This window comes from Sminthopsis crassicaudata, chromosome 5, assembly GCF_048593235.1.
Source record: "Sminthopsis crassicaudata isolate SCR6 chromosome 5, ASM4859323v1, whole genome shotgun sequence".
NCBI lineage: Eukaryota > Metazoa > Chordata > Mammalia > Dasyuromorphia > Dasyuridae > Sminthopsis > Sminthopsis crassicaudata.
In genome coordinates this window covers 288,928,439-288,946,439 of record NC_133621.1, presented here as the reverse complement: position 1 = coordinate 288,946,439, position 18,001 = coordinate 288,928,439, and the positions used below count along the sequence as shown (strand labels likewise).

Below are 18,001 nucleotides of genomic sequence, written 5' to 3'. Positions count from 1 at the left end.
AGGGCGTATCAGAAGTTTCTTGCAGTATTGGCAAACTGAATCCAGAGCTTCCCCAGATATGTTAAGATATGATTCATATCAGAACAACCCAGCTCAAATTTCACCTGCTAAGACCATTAGGAGATAACTACCCCACAGTGATTTTTTTGTCTTTATAACCCCTGCTTCCTATGCCCACCTTGACCTCAGTTCTAAGTGTGCTCCCACATAAACATGTCCACTTACTTAGAAGAAATAAAGCCAAGGATACAACTTAACAGTTTTATCTTTCTTAGACCAAACACTGGGGGGAAAAAAAAGGTTGACAATTTACATCAGTTTATATAAGTCTTTCTAGGTTTTTGTGAACTCATCCTGCTTGTCACTTCTTATAGGGACAATAGTATTCCATCATAATCATAAGCCACATCTTGTTCAGCCATTCCCCAATTGAGAGGTATCCTTTTTTTAAATTTCTGGAATATAGAATTATTAGTGGTATTACTGAATCAAAAAGTATGCAAAGTTTTATAGCCCTTTGGGTATAATTTCCATGGAGTTTTCTTCATAAAGACAATGAAGAGCTTGACTATTTCCTTCTCCAAAGACAATGACCATTAAATATGAAGTAGTCCACTTGATTTGCTGTTTGCCATACCTTGAGGGTTATGGAACCTTTTGATCTGACTTGAAGCTGATATCTATCCCATTAACAAGTCAGCTCTTTGAGAGCAGGAACTGTCTTGTTTTTTTATGTGTATCCCCAACAATAAGAAAATTTCTTTGTATCTACTAAGCAATTAATAAATGCTTTATTTAGTCCCTCATTCATTCTGAAGAGGCAACCTTTCTATCTGTGAATTCTTTTAAAAGTTTTACCTATTGTTCCAATAATTTTGTGATGAAGAGAGCCATCTGCACTTAGAGTGAGTACTGTGGTAATCAAATGTGAATCACCACATAGTATTTTCACTTTTTTTTTGTTGTTTGCTTTTATTTTATTTTCTTTCTAATTGTTTTCTCTTTTTGATCTGATTTTTCTTGTGCAGCAAGATAATTGTATAAATATATATACATATATTAGATTTAATATATATTTTAACACGTTTAACATATATTGGATTACCTGGCATCTAGGGAAAGGGTGGGGGAAAGGAGGAGAAAATTTGGAACACAAGATTTTGCAAAGGTCAATGTTGAAAAATTATCCATGCATATGTTTTGAAAATAAAAAAACTTTATAAAAAATAAATAAAAGTTGCCTATAAGGAACTGGAAATTGAGTGGATGTCCATCACTTGGAGAATGTCTGAATAAGTTATGGCTTATGAATGTAATGGAATATTGTTCTTATAAAAAATGATGAGCAGAGTGATTTCAGAAAAGCTTACAAAAACTTATATGAGGTGATGCGGGGTGAAGCAAGCAGAACCAGGAGAACACTTACACAGTAGCAACAAGATTATGTGATGGACTTGGTTCTTCTCAATAATGCAATGATTCAAGGCAATTCAAATAGACTTGGGATGAAAAATGCCAATCACATCCCAAGAGAGAACTACAGAAACTGAATATGGATCAAAGCATAGTATTTTTAGCTTTTTGTTTGGTTGGTTTTTCTTCTTGTTTTTTTTTTTCCCCTTTTGGTCTGATTTTTCTTACTACAATATGAAAATACGTTTAAAAAAATTGCACATATTTAACCATTGCTTGTTGTATTGGGGAGGAGAGAGATCAGGAAGGAAGGGAGAAAAGTTTAGAACACAAAAATGAATACAAAAATATATTTGGAAAAATAAAATCCTATTAATTTTTTTTAAAAGACTGACATGAACTGATACGGACTAAAAAGAGAACCAAGAAAACACTATACATAACAACAAAGTTATGTGATGACCAACTGTAATGGACTTCTCAACAATGTGGTAATTCAAGACGATTCCAATAGGGATGGAAAATGCCATCCATCTCCAGAGAGAAAACTATGGAGACCAAGTGTGGATCAAGGCATAACATTTTCACCTTTTGGTTTGTTTGTTTGTTTGTTTATTTATTTATTTTCTTTCTCATGTTTTTTGTTTTTTTTTTTTCCCCCTTTGGGACTGATTTTCTTACACAACATGACAAATATGGAAATGTTTAAAATGACTACATATAGTTAACCAATATCAGATTGCTTGCTGTCTTGGGTGGGGGGAGAGACAAGGGAGGGAGAAAAATTTGGAACAGTCTTACAAAAATGAATGTTGAAAACTATCTTTACATCCATTTGGAAAAATAAAACATTGAGAAAAAAATAAAATACAACTTTTGTATATAGCTAATCCAATTTTGTTTTGAGTAATTCATGATCTTCATATGTGTTTTTGTTTCTATTCTATAAATATCATATATTCATATTTATGAATGAGTTGGAAAGATTAGGTAAGATTTATTTAAACCTCTTCCTTCACTCAAGCACCTATCACTGGGCTCTAGCCTCATATAGGACTGCTGAATGTTTCCAGTTATCATGATTAAAGAAAAGTATTGGAATCAGGACTGGGCAGGAAGCAGTAGCTAGTACCTTGGAGCCCCCATTCCCTCTAGATTGGACCATTAGGATCACTCTGGAGGTGGCCAAAGGCATTCATGCATGACTTATTTGGTTCGAAAGCAGTAAAAAGTCAGTGATGAGCAACATCAGCTAGAGCAGCCAGTGCCATCTTTCCATCCATTAGGAGAAACAGCCTGAGGTAAAAGAGGACATAGCAAGAAGTTAATGGAGGGGAAAAGGGAAGAGAAAGAGCAGGTGGAATATTAAGTTTCCATAGAAGAAGAGGGGAAGGAAGCAGAGGAGGCCAGGAAGGAAGACTTTCATTTGTGGTTGAGAGGCTGCTGGTAAGAAAGTGTACAGTTGGAAAGTAGACAAAGATTGGATTTTTCTACAGATGTGGGTTCTTACATCCATTGAACAATAAACCAAGAATTTCATAGCCTCAAAATGCAATTCCTGGGGAAATCCAGATTTTTTATTTCTTTTTTTTTTTTTCCAGTTTCCATATGGATGGAGGCTAGATGGTAGAGATAGCTAGCTTTGAAGCCACAAAGACTGAGTCCCAGTGCCATTTCTCACACAAATTATCTTGTGTAATCCTGGTCAAGTCACTTAACCTTTTGGTGATTCTTTAAGATGGAATTATGCAGAGCACATTGCTCATCTGTATTGGGAGATGGGTATTTCCTCACTGGGCATTCTCTATACCACTGAAATCACAAGACCCAGTCCCTATTTCTATTACTAGCAATTACAATAACAATAAATAGTTAATATTTACATAGCACTTATAAATGCCAGACACTACATTAAGCAATTTACTTTTATTCTCATTTGATCCTCACAACTGTGGGAGATATTATTACTATCCCCATTTTACATATGAGGAAACTGAGGCAAATAGAGATTAAGTTACTTGTCCGGGGTCACATAGCTACTAAGTGTCTGAGGTTAGATTCCTGACTCAAGACCCTGCACTCTATCCAATTCGCTACCTAGGTGGCCCAGAAAGAAGGTACATAAAATGTAAGTAGAGATGGAGACATTTCAAAATGAAGCCTGTGGCTCTTCTGTTTGTTCAATATCTTACTGGACTCAATGGCCTTTATACCTATTAGTACAAGATACTGTTCATGTCAAACTTGGTGACTTGGTAGAAAGAGAATTAGGGTGAAAATCAAGAACACCTGAGTTAAAATGTGGCCTCAGACACTTACAAGAAATGTGACCCTGGACAAGTAATTTACCCCATTACTTCCAAAAAATGAAAGAAAAGCATAAAATATACTCTCTCCTCATTTAAGCCCAGCTTCTTAAATTGTGGTTTATGGCCCCATATTTCCATAATGAATGAATACAGGGAACGTGAAATTATCAGTAACTGTTTGATTTGTATATCTATTTTATATACCTACATACCCAAAATTGCATAAAAATTTATTGAGCAGAAAGGGGTCACCAGTAGAAAAAAATTTAAGCAGCCCTGATCTAAGCCCTTAAGAGTATGATTTCCTTCAAAATTCAACTGAATCATGTGAAATGTTCATGGTTTTCCCCATAGTTAGTATTCTCCCATACAAAACTGTCTTGCATTCATTTTATATGTATTCTGATGGACTTGTTCTCTTTGGTTAATATGTAAACTCTTTTGGAGGAAGAACCATTTCATTTTTGTATTTATATTCCCAGGCTTTGCTGTGCCAGGTTCCATAGAAAAAGCAAGATAAAGACTTATGACTTGATTTGATATATGTCAAGGAACAACCTGGAAACAGGGTTGAGAGAACAGAATGCACGTGGGGTGGGAGGAAGGATGGAAACTGATTCCTCTGCCACCTTGGTACTGTGATACTCACTCATGCTCTCTCCTTCCCTCCACCCACCTGTTCCTCCCCCCCTGCAGTTACCTGCTAAGAGAGACTCAGAAAAGCAAAGTCTCATTATCTAAATCTTAGATCCAACACTAAAAAAGATAAGGTTTTATCAGTGGAAAAGTCATTAGAATGTAAATATGTTTACAAGATTGCTTAATGTCTAGGGAAGGGGAAGAGGAGAAAAGGAGGGGAAAAAATTCAGCACACAAGATTTTGCGATGTTGAAAACTCTTTTTGCACATATTTGAAAAAATGAAAAGCTTTTTAAAAAATATGTTATCTTTAAAAAAAAGAAGAAGAAGAAATTATACTAGAGATGCTTTATTGCTGAAGCCCAAGGACAGTAGTTTCTCTCTGTAATGAAGCCAAAACTTTCTACCCGATCTATAATCTACTCCATTAGAATGCAGGCTTCTTGAGAGCAGGGACTGTTTTTAATTTGTATCTCTGGTACTTGGCATCTTGCTAAGTCATTTCTGTTATCTGACTCTCTGTAATCCTCATTTAGGGTTTTCTTGGCAAAGATACTGGAGTGGTTTATCATTTTCTTCTCTACCTCATTTTGCAGAAGAGGAAACTGAGGTAAAAAGGGTAAATGACTTGTCCAGGGTCATACAACTAATTAAGTATCTAAAGCTGGATTTCAACTTAGCTCTTCCTGATTCACTGCACCACCTAATTGCCCACATTTATTATCTGTGTATGGAAGCTATTGGAACTTATCTTGAGTTCAAAAATAACTGAGTAACGTATATAATATATATGAAATAATTTGCTCATATATATGAGAGGGGAAGAAAAGGGAGGGAAGGACAGAATTTGGAACTCAAAAAAATTCTAAATTGTTTTTACAAATAACTGGGGGGAAACATAAAAAATAGCTAGGTAAACAATGATATCAGGAGTAAATTAAGAAATAAAGCCTTCCTTTTAAGACTTTAAGGAAGGTAGCGACAAACCAATCATTATAGAGTCCTATAAGTATCATAAAGGATTTTACACATTTTTGCAATCTTATGATGTATGTGCTATCAGAATCCCCATTTTACAGATGAGGAAGTTGAGACTGAGATATTAAGTGACTTGTCTAGGCTCACACTGCTAGTAAAAGTTAAGAATCCAGGTTTGAACTCTGAGCCTTATCTAAGATCACTGTGTATGTTTGCATAGTTAGTGAGTGAAGAGTAAGGTAAGATTAGACTGGAAAGAAATTACTGGTATTTGATCCTATGAGCAACATGAAGCCTCCATAGCTTCTTAAGAATGAAGTAAAATGGTCAGATCTTTTTTTTGTTTGGAGGATGAGAGATAGTATGACCAGAAAGACTTGAGCAGGTCTCTTGACTTCTCAGGGGTCCACACAACTGTCCAACACTAATTTGCAGAGGAGATGCCAATCTATATCATCAGAGGGAGTTTCTTTCCCAAAGAGTTCCCTATATTAATGAATTCACAGGTCTGTTCCCTTCACCTTTCCCTTGGAAGATGGACTAGAGCCAGGAGAGAGAGAATACAGGGAGACCAATTTGGAGATGACTGCAATAATCCAGAACAGAGCCATATAAGGCCTTTGTGCCGGCAGATTACTTTCTTGAATGCTGTGATCTCAAAACATTCATGTGGACTGCCTGATTATTGTATCTGTTTTATATGGATATTTTAAAGTGCAGCCAAAAAGACTGAAAGAAGGCAGGTAAAAGTGATGGTGATGATGATGATAGATGGATGGATGAAAAGAAAGGTGAAGCTGTACAAGCTTGTTTTTATCCAAAGTCAGGAAGGGAGATCATAGATCTGAAACACTTCAGATTTTGTGTGTGTGTGTGTGTGTGTGTGTGTGTGTGTGTGTGTGTGTGTGTGTGTGTGATGACTAGTTTCGCTGGAGTTTTTCTCTTCCTCTTAAAAAAAAAAAAATCAAAGATGGAAGAGAAGAGATACCGAGGGAAATCTAGGGAATGTAAAAACAAAGGATATCAATAAAATCTGGCTTTTTTTTTTTTAAAGAGTGAATTAGTGATACCAAGAATTCAGTTTATTTGCACATTTCCTGTATTTACATTTCTATTAGTTTGGCTGAGGCTGAAAAGTTCCAAGTAGTTCCTGTAACATCCTTCCCTTTCTTATTACTGAACAAATTTATGAGGCTAAGCCAAAATATACTTCATGTTATCTCATATACACAAGAATGAAGCAACTTTCAAACAGTACAGTTAAAACATGTCTGGCCAAAGAAAGAAAAAAGGACACTATGTCTTTGGATTATGAGACTCTCAGGATGTTGGTCCAAATTTCATTGACTCGTAGAATTTTCAGACTGAAATGAACCTAGTCAAACTCTCCCATTTTACAGATGAGGAAATCAAGGCCTAAAAGTCAGGTCCATGTGAAAACTCCTTCGTAGATAAGAGATGTTCCTATCTTCTCATAATGACCTATTTATTATCTATATCTATCTGGCATTTAAGAATTTGTCTCACCTTTTCTGAATCTGTTCATCTTTTAATGATCACTAATATGAGATGCTGAGAAGAAACAGAGCTAACTTCCAATAAGAAAAACCCAAAAATTCCAAGTCCGGGCTGTTGTGATCATTGGCAAATCATTTAATGATTTCTCTCTCTAAATGATCCAGACAATCGTCTAGAATCTGCAAAAGAATGGAAGAAAGTTTCTTAAACTAACTAAAAGAATAGAACTAGCAAAAGAAAAATTTAAGACAGTCTTGATATAAGACAATCCAGATATCAGATCTATATAATTCTATGAGTTTAATGCTAATTTACACTTAACATGAGATTCCATGAGACAGAAGAAAACTAAACATGGAGAAGCAAGAGTTCCTGTATTCATAGGTGTTAAGAAACAACATTTCCTAGCTAAGCTTAGTAAATTGTTCTGCCTTTCTTTTGGTTGATGAGTTTTATGGTTCAGGCATATAACAGTTGGAGGTCCTCTTTTTCAATTTTCACCCCTTCCCCTAGATTTCTATTGGTTGAGCTAATACAGTGACAATAGCATATTCTTGTACTGGGGCATAGGGTTGTTGAAAAGATTATCACATGCTTTTGACCAACTCCATTAGGTAATTGAAACTTGAGGCTCAGCATATTGTATGGTTTTTAATAATAAGTATAGAGTTAGGCGCATCAGAGATAATCTAATTAGTCTGATTTAATCAGAACTTTGGCTCTCATCCCAGACACAGCAATCAAATATGACAACTATATAAAGATCTTTGGAATCATGTCTCAAGAAAATACTCAATAAATGTAAGTTTTCAATTAAAGAAATTAAAGGCAAAAGGAATCAAATTTTCAGAAATACCAAGATCTTATGTTTCTCCAAACAGGAAGCTATTGTCAAGGGAATTTCTATGCAGGTACTGATTAGATGAGATGAGCTCCAAGATCCCTTCCAACTTGGAGATTCTAGGATTTCAAAATTCTTAAGGGATTGAGGGATGATTTTTTTTTAAACAATAAGGAGAGAAAATGAAAATATGTAAGTGGATGCTCCATTTGAAAGAAGCCAGATTGAAAGATAGATTGCCTAAAATTATGGAAATACTCATTAAAATAGACTCTTGTGAATGGAGTTTTAAGACCACACTTCATTACTTCCATTTGGCTGTCCACTAAGATACCAATCAGCCCAAGTTTCCCATCTCTCCTTCCAGATCTGGAAACAGTAATCCAGTGCTTGTTCCTGATGAGGAGCAATGAATGAAAAATATTTGCCAAGCAATTTGAACTTCTCTATTGCTCTATTCATAATCCTTATGTCTGCCTAGACTCAAGTTCCCTTGCTAGTCACAGCTACTGTATACATCTGCATAACCCCATTGGAATTTAAGCCTCTTAAGTAAAGGCAGTAAGGTTTTCTTATTGTCTGCATCCCTGGAGGCTAGCATAAAGCTTGGCACAGAGTAGGTGCTTCATAAATGCTGTTGATGTTGTTGAATCACTTCAATAGTGTCCAACTCTACCATCATCACATTTGGAGTTTTCTTGACAAAGATACCAGATTGGTTCGCCTTCTCCAACTCCTTTGACAGATGAGGAAACTGAGGCAAACAGAGGGAAGTGACTTGCCCAGGGTCACACATCTAACATATATCTGTGACCAAATTTGAAGTTAGATCCTCCTGACTCCAAGGTCAGTACAGTATCTACTGTGCCACCTAACTAGCCCAAAATAAATGTATTAATAAGATTACTTTAATAATTATCATATTTATCATATCCATATTATCATAAAAAGAGAAACACAGACAAGGAGAGAGAACACAAGCAAGTGAGAAGGTTGCTTATCTCTGTCAATTAAGAAATAATTCTTATAACTGAGATATTAGTAAGTTTGTTCTTGCATGTTTCTTCTAAATTTTTTTGGGGGGGTTTTCATTTCCTCATCTTAAATTCCTTCTGTACTTCTAAATCTTATGATTTTCTGATTTAACTTCTCCATGCTCTAAGATTCTAAGTTTCAGGCAGCTAGGTGGCACAGTGGATAGAGTACCAGTTCTGAAGTCAGGAGGACCTGAGTTCAAATCTGACTTCAGACACATAACACTTTCTAGCTGTGTGACCCTGGGAAAGTCACTTAAACCAAATTGCCTCAGCAAAAAAAGAAAAAGAAAAAAAAAAAGATTCTAAGTTTCAAAAATTAATTAATTAAAAAATTAAATAAACAAAAAGATTCTAAGTTTTAGAGAAAAAATGAATTGGTAACTATAATTATAACTTGGCTTGGGACTTGCCTATATCCATGAAATCATGGGTCTACTCTTCAGTTTTTCAAGCTCTGGTTTCGGTTTGATATTCTCCTGTTAATGTATTCTCAACATAGATGCTGCAGCATTTGATCCAATTCCAATATTTAGGGTTCAAGGCAAAAAATAAATAAATCAGAGGTTGTACCATGTAGTTAAGTATTAAGAAGTAATAAACATATAAAGAGTATTGGATTAAGTTAAGCCATGAGCTCCCTGGTCTCCAATATTGAGAAAAAACTTGGTTCAAACCCTGCCTCCTCACTCTTACTGGTTAGATGATTCTGGGGAAGTCACATCATATCTCTGAGACTCAGTTTCCTCACCTATAAAATAGGAGTGTTAAGTATTAATACCTGTAACACCTTGTAGAAGCTTAAGTAAAATGGAATCAAGTAGGGAACTTATTGGCTGACTATTGGCTAACTCACAACCAATCAATCATTTATTAAGTGACTACTTGAGACAGTTTCAGAGAACTATCTTAGAAAAGTCTGGACGGGTTCTGTCATCAGCTTGGTCAATGAGTAATGAATTATTCTTGTATACAGTAGAGGAGGTAGGAGTTGAGTTTGATTTCAGGAGATAAGAGCACCCAAAAGGGTGAAACCATAGGATCAGAGATCTGGTGCTGGAAGGAAACTGAGGAGCTGTTTATTCCAATCCTGTTCTCCAGATTAAAACATCTTCCCTTGGCCATCACTCTCCTACATATGTTATCTCCTTCTAATAGAACATAAGTTCCTTACTTCTGGCCAATATAGAAACTGGTCACCTAAATGGGGAATAATACTAAGATAGATAACTACTTGTATGAAGTCTGACTAACCAGTTCCCTGACACTTACTTTAGCCAAGGGAAAAAAAAGAAACTACAGAAAGTGATTTATTCCACACCAGGTCAATCATTAGCCTGCTGGCAACAGAAATGGGGACCATTTGAAAAATCATCAAAAGCATAAGCAAAGAAGCCTGTAGCCTCCAAGCATGACTGGAGAAGGGCTAAAAATACGTTTCCTCTAGGGCTCTCTGTCCTGAAGCAATAAGAAATAGCTCTCAGAAAACTCCAGGGTGCATATAAACCACAGAGGGAGGGCAGGATCTTGAGTAGCATTAATGATAAGTGTGGACATAGCAGCACTCAGATTGGGTGAGCCCCTAACATTCTGTCCAGAGATGCCAGATATGACCCTGTAAATTCAGCATTCTAAGCCTCAGAGGTGGAAAGGGGATGCCCTGGGAGGCTGAAGTCAAGAACCCAGACACAGAATGAGACCAAATATAATGGACCAAAAAAGTGAATCAGGAAATGGATTCCAGCTCTGGCATCAAGCCCTAAGAGCTAAGACTAAAGAAATGAATCAAAGCAAAAAGAGAAAGTAACCACATAACAACTACAAACAGATTCAAGGGGGAAAAAATTTTCCACAAGGACAACATGAAAACCTAAGGAGAAATAAAGCAAGAGATGGAAACAAGTGAATAAATAAATAAAAGCTCTAAAGGAAACTTAAAGGGAATAACTTAAAAGAGAAAGTGGAAAAATCTTACCCAAGAAATCATCTCCCTGAAAACTAAAATAGATGAAAAAGAAATCAAGGAAGTCACAAAATAGTAAGAAATTTTACTTTAAAAATCAAAGGATTGAACATTTAATATAAGATATCTTATAACAACCTTGGAAAATAAGTCAAAGAAAAAAACATTTAAAAATCATTGAATTCATGAAAATTAAAACTTAAAAGAGACTTGGATACTGGAGAAATCATAAATCAAAACTGCCCAAAACTATTAGGTCCAAAGAGCAGAGTGAAGATAGAAAGACTCTATTCCCTAAAGGGGGGAAAAACCCAGAAATTTTTGAAGCAAAATTCAGAGCTCCTTATATCAAAAGAAAAAAGGCTGCAAGCCTCCAGAAAGAAGCAGTTCAAGTATCAAAGAACTGCAAGGAGGATACAAGACATGGCAACTTCTACTATAAGTAAGAGGAAATCTTGAAATAGAGGAAGAGGTGTGAGACAGATTGTATCAAAAGAACCTCACTCTTCCATGAAATGGACAAAGGAAGGTTTTACATAAACACACACACATACACACAGGCATGCAAGGAGTTTTATGTATAAATATATCAAACAAGGAAACACTGGGGAAGTATTAAGACCAGGAAGGCTATAGTAGCAAGAAAAACATATTTAACTTCCTGATCCTGAAGGCAGGGATTAAGAAAGTGGAGGAGGGCAGGTGTTGTCCCCATCAATTAAGGAATACATCATGGCATATAAAATGTAATAAAATTTTATTGCAATTTTAAGACATAATGAAAGAGATGACTGCAGAAAGTCCTGGATAGCATGAATTGATCCAGAGTAAACTGAGCAGAACTAAGAGAACAGAGAACAAGAGGACAACAGCATCGTAAAGAAAAATAACTCTGAAAGACTTCAGAACTCTGATCAATTCAATGACCAACGACATCTCCAGAAAACTTTATAAAGAAACATATTGTCTACATTCTGTTAGAGATGGTGTCCCAGTTCAAATTCTGTTGGTTTCATTTATTACAAGGGCTTTGTTTTCCCCCTCCATAAAATGGAGGGGTTGCACTAGATTGCACTCTAAGGGTCCCTACCTCCCTCCTGGGATCAAAAATATGTGAAAAGCCCCATAAAATTCTTGTATCAAACACATAGTAATAGGGAAAAGACAGAAGATTTGAGCTCAGGAGGATCAAGGCAGGAAGAAATTCAGAATGGAGAAAAGCAAAGGATCAAATGCAAATTTCACCTGGACCTGGACCAGATCCCAAGCTAAATTTAGATCTCTTCAGGAAGGCCTAAGGCTAGATAACCATCCTTAGAGCCAACTCACTTCTAAGTGAGTCCCAAAGGCTCTGGGTCCATTCATCAATGGTTACCTCAAATCCAAATCTCTTCCCTGGTTCTCAATCTCCTATTATCTCCCCATTAGTTAAAAGGGCCTTTTCAGATAAGTAATTTGTTACTAATCTATTAAATTTAACATGCACTTTAAAAATCTTGATAACAGAAGTTCATAGTTTTATGTTCTATTCTCTAATTCCATTATTTGTATGTTGAAATGTTCTTATCTGTGAATGTTTTAAAATCTATCATTAAAAAAAGAAAGATATAAGTTTTTTGAGAACAGAAATGGCCTAGCTTGTGTATTTGTAGCATCTCAATTCACACAGACTAAGCACTTAACAAAATGCATCTTCATTCAATCTTTCTTTCATGTATTCAAAAACTAAGGAAATGGAGTGATCTGCTCTTCAGAGATCCAGTAGATAAATAAAGTGACTAGAATCTTAGAACTGGGAGTCAAGAAGAGGTAGGAAACTCTGGGCAATCACTTAATTCCCCTGTAGCCTCAGTTTACTCATCTGTAAAGTGAGTTGGACTGGGTGATTTTAAGATTCCTTTCAACTCTACAGCTATAATCCACAGTCCTCTCAAATCTATAACCCTAAATCACTTTATTTCAGTTTCCTCAACAGTAAAATGGGATTAAGCCAGATGGCCTAAGAAGTCTCATCCAACCTTTAATCTAAATTCATGATCCTCTGATGCACATAAAGCATTTCAGAATCAATGCCATATAACTGTCTGGCACACACAATACTGTCTGTGAGCCCCTTCTTACTTTTCTCAACTCCATGCACCTTAAATATTTATAATTCCCTGATAATTCTCCCTAATAGGGAGAAAAGCCCCAGAGGAGGAGAAGGCAGTAGATTTCATTCATAAAACTAGAGAAATAGGTCAAAATCTTGAGGAAAATGGATTTCAGGTCTAGAGCTGAAAGGAACCTTACAAGCTACCTAGTCCAACTCACTTTACAAATGAGGAAACTGAGGGCCAGGAAAATGTGACTTAGGCTTATAGATCAGGAAGGACCTCAGAGACTAACCCACTTTACAGATAAAGAAGGTCATAGATCTGGAACCCAAAAGGGATCTCAGAAGCCCTCTAGTCTAACCTACTACTGTACAAATGTGGGAAGTAAAGCCCGGAAAAGTGAAGGCACTTAAGATCATAGATTTAGAATCAAGATAGAAGCTCAAAACCCACGTAGTCTAACCTACTTTACAGACAAAGAAACTGAAACATAAAGAAATGAAGTCACTTAAGGTCATAGATCTACAACCAAAATGGAACCTCAGAAGCCATCTAGACTAACCTACTTTATAGATGAAGAAACTGAGGCTGCCCAGGGAGATGAGGTCAGTTAAGGTTACAGGGACATCAGAAGTCATGTATTCCAATCCCTTCTAAAAATGAGAAACCTAAGTGTTTGGAAAGTGCTCTGACATGCTTGTGGTCATCCAGGTAGTAAGTATCACAGGAAGGATATGAATTCAGAACATAGGTCTAGAGCTGGAAAATAAATCTGAAGCCCTTCTGAAAATACCCTCTTTTTTAACCCATGAGGAAGCACAAATCCAGAGAGATCAGTTTATTTTCCTACAAAACAGAAGAGATCACTTGTCCCTAGGTCAATCAGTAGCAATAGGACTTATAATGCCTTTATCTGCATATAACACAGGGTCATGGTAAACCCCTAAAATAAAGCATTATATACCATTATTCACCTTGCTGAGCCTCCGTTTTTCTGTCAAGTGAAGAAGTTGTACCTGATATTCTCTAAGGTTTCTGCCAGCTTCAGTTCTCTGACCCTGGCTGAGATCCAAATCCTTTTTTTTTTGGCACCACCTGTATGACTTCCCACACCTGTAAAAATGAAGTTCCTTCTGGCTATGAACTATGATAGGAAAACTTCTCCAAGTTTAGTTTATTTCTACAGTTTTAAGACTGAACTGTGCTGCCTTCCCGTCTTGCTTCAATGACTATTATACACCAACTACTATAATAAGAAAGGGAAAACAAAAAAGAATAAAACCTGATCCCTGTTCTCAAGGAGCATGCACTCTAGGTAGGGATAAAGTAACAAGAAAAAAAAAAAAAAAAAAAAAAAAAAGCAATTTTGTTTTGTTTTTAATCTGACCAGAGAAAACAAATTGCTACAAATTCAGAGGTAGTAACTCAATCCACACCTACTGTGTGCTGGCACTAGGCAAAGAGCTGGGGACTCAAAACAATTCTGATTCTCTGGGAGTCTAAAAATCTACCCAGAAAATTAACTGAATGCAAAGCTATTACAAGGGAGAGAGAGTGTTAACAGCTGGGGGCTTGTTTTTGAGCTATGTTTTGAAGAGAGCCAAGGATTCCAAGAAGTGAAGATAAGGAGAGAGGACATTTCAGGCCTGAGGAACCATCTATGTAATAGCACATGAAATGTCGTACTGGAAAGATCACAGAGGGACAATTTGGCCTCTGCTTCCTAGCTTCCCAAGGCTTCCTTCAAAGCTGACCTCAAATTCTATCTGTACGGAAGGCACCAGCCCATTCCCAATCTCTTTCCCTAGGAGATTACCTTGGGTCTTCTGTATTTTCCTGACTAATTAATCTCTCCATTCACAAATCAGCTATTTGTAGGCAAAGACAGCTTTTGCCTTCCTTGGAATCCCCAACACTTATATAACAAACATAGCAAAAATTTTACTCAGGAAACTGAAAAGATAGCCAAACAGATTTTGCATTTTATTCTAAAATCAAATGGGAGCCATTGAAGATTTTCGAGGTGAAGAGGATAAAAAGAAGATTCAGAAATCAATCAAGGTTCATTTACAAATAAAGAAACTGGAGCCAAAGGAAATTCAGTGTTTTCCCTCAAAGCTAGTGAAAAGAATGAGTCCCAAGCAGAAGTTGAATTTAGTAAGACCTGGGTCTTCAAAAACAGCTCTCCACTCTTCTGAAGAGATCTGCTCAGTGGAGAAGAGAATAGGAAGAAAATCCTGGAAAAGGGTACATGAATAGTAGGCCATTGCTGTAATCTATGAAAGAAGTTTTGAGGCTATAATAGAAAACTTGGTGACAAGAGAATGAAGGTACCCTCCCCCAATAGATATAGAAAAGTTTAGGACAAAGGTTTTGGGGGAGTGAGACATAATGGGCTCTCTTCTAGATCCTCTGACTTTGGGAAGGACATGTGTTTAGGCCTGAAAGATATGGATTGATGGAGAATCTACCTCTTTTTTTTTCTTTCAAAGCTCTAGTAAAAAAAGTTCAAAGCATAATCATTTCATCACTTATCAAAATAGTTCTGATCAGCCAAAATATTATGATCCTATCTGCTAATAATTAATCCCACTTTATTCTACTCCCCTTCTCTTTTTGAAAATGAACAAAACTGCTCAGTATCCTTAAACATTCAGTTTAAATGTAATTTCAGGGTTCTGGAGGAAATCTAGGAGCCTTTTGCATCACCTAGAGCAATTACCACACTTTACAGATGAGGAAAATGAAGTGTAGAGGAGATGAACAGACCAAGATTACCAAAGCTTTCTGAACCACTTTCATAGACTTTGAGCATTTAGGCCCCACATTTTATAGATGAAGAAACAGATTTGTCCAAGGTGACAAAACTTTTCTGAACCACTCTCCTTGCTGTCACAGACTTAGGAACCAAGGTTAGGAACCTTGGAAGTTCAGCCCTCTCTGTGGCTTTGATCCTTTTTTTTTTTTTTTTTTTTTAAACCTGTCTTACCCTATATAAATGGAGATGTTTCCCAAAATAGACTGGGACCTTCTTTACTTGATTTATGGAAGGAAGGGGTAGATGTGTCGATGTGTCCAAAGACCACAGAAAACTTGAACAAAACTTTTCTGAACCACTCTCCTCAATGTCACAGACTTAGAACAGTTAGGAACCTTGGAAGTTCAGCCCTCTCTGTGGCTTTGGTCCTTTTTTTTTTTTTTTTTTTTTTAAACCTGTCCTACCCTATATAAATGGAGATGTTTCCCAAAATAGACTGGGACCTTTCTTAGATATATGGAAGGAAGAGGATGAAGTGTCCAAAGAAAACTTGGACAAAACTTTTCTGAACCACTGTCCTCAATGTCTCAGACTTTGAGCAATTAGGAATCTGGGAGGTCACTCGTCCAGTCCCCAAATGTAACAGATGAAGAAACTGAAGGGTCCCTGGACATCACCTGGACGCCACATTTTACAGAAGAGGAAACTGAGACTCAGTGCCATTAAAGTAACTTTGCCTCACAGAGAGCAAGGTTGAGGGAAGAAGATTTGAAGCCAGCTCCACCTTGCCCCTAACATCAGCACTCTCTATGGCTTTGACCCTTTTTTTTTTTTAACCTGTCCCACCTTGTATAAATGGATACGCTCCCCGAAATAGAGTGGGACCTCCCTTACCTGATGTATGGCAGGAAGGGGTTGACGTGTCCAAAGACCACAGCTACCACATAGGAGATGATGAAGGCGGCAGAGGACCAGGTCACCAGGAGGAAGGGGACGAAGGCCATGCCTTTGAGGAAGCACAGCATCCTGCCGTCGAGAGCGGGCTAGAGGGCAGCAGGGCCTGGTGCCAGAGGTGGTGCTGCGGTGCCCGTGGCTCCCGCCGAGACTGGACATGTGCTGGGGCACGGCGGTGGCGGCAGCGGCGGCAGCACCAGCCCCACGGGGGCAGGCGGAGGGACGCGGACGCGGAGGGGGAGGCGCCGGGTTCTAGCCCCGGGGGCAGTCCCAGCCCTGGAGGGAGGGGAAGAGCCGAAAGATGGGAGCGAGGTGGCAGTGGCGGGCGCGGAGGGGCACACGAGCTGGCACGCGGACTGGTCGAGGCGGAATGGCGTGGGAGGGGGCTGCGGAGTGGTTGAGAAGGGGGTGAAGTCACAAAGTGGTTGCCCCCGAGTGGGGGCGGGCCGACTTAGCGCCACCTCCTTCTAAGTTCCTGGCTCCGGGATGAGTAGAGTTGGGAAACGGTTCCTTTCACTTTTGTTTCTCTCACTAGTCCGGGCTCGCTAGAACAGGGGTGGGGTCAGGGCTTTCCCACCCACCCGGCCTTCATGGGGGTGGAGTCAGGCTTGCGGCCCCCTCCCCTAACTCGGTAGTCCCGGGGTGCCCACCCTCAGCCCCGGAAATTTCCGATATTTCGGGGAGATGCTGATAACTTAAACTTTGACCTCCTGAGGTACTGTCGGTCTGATGTGACCCCAGGCACTGTCTGCTCCCCTCTCCAACTCTTGGGAGTTCAGAGAGCCTCACCCTTGACTCTCGGAGTACCCCCACCCCACGTACACTCGCGGAGGAGCGAGTCTTGGGACCCAGTCTTTCACTCTCAGGCACTCCACGTACACAGTGCGTCTTGGGACCCCAGTCTTGGACTCTAGGGGTACTCCCACCCCACGTACATAAGTGGAGGAGCGAGCCTTGGGATCCCAGTGTTGGACTCTAAGGGTAGCCCCAGCCCAGCACACACGCGGAGGAGGGAACCTTAGAACACCAGATTCTGCTGCCCCGCCCCTCTTGAGGTCCCTTCAATCTGTCTTAAAAGTCCACGAATGCCCCCTCCCCATGCAGCAACTTGAGGTGCCGCCCTCTGTACTCCCCTTCCTTGCATCTTCCCAGAAATCTCTTACAGATCCTTTGACCCCGATATCAGGGCCTCGATGGCAGCCATATGATTACCTGCTGCCCCATTACCTTGGCTCTCTCTTGAAGTGTCTTGTGGATCCTGAGGCAGTGGCCTTTTACTCCCAAAGATGTGCTCAAGATTAGCTGCTGCTAGTTCACCTAGGCTCTCTTCCGAAGTGTCCTGTGGATCCTGAGGGCCTGGCCTTTAACCTCCAAGAATACACTTCCCACGCCTTTGTTCTAAACAATGTCCACCAGGGAACTTCAGGAAGTATGAGACTAGTGGGGGGGGGGGGGGTGGCCAGGTCAGTCTCCAACTAGGCTGAGAATCCTCCAACCG

General features: G+C 38.7%; 1 protein-coding gene across 1 annotated transcript in view; it reads right to left on the bottom strand.

Annotated features, from left to right (window-relative positions):
- The window catches only part of DRAM1 (DNA damage regulated autophagy modulator 1), a 44,522-nt gene extending 27,527 nt beyond the window's left edge, over positions 1-16,995 (bottom strand). Inside the window, exon 1 of the mRNA XM_074271397.1 lies at positions 16,444-16,995. Within this exon, the coding sequence (XP_074127498.1) occupies positions 16,444-16,574 (131 nt within the window). The 5' untranslated portion in view covers positions 16,575-16,995. The remainder of the gene's footprint in view (positions 1-16,443) is intronic.
- Between the last annotated feature and the right edge of the window lie 1,006 nt (positions 16,996-18,001).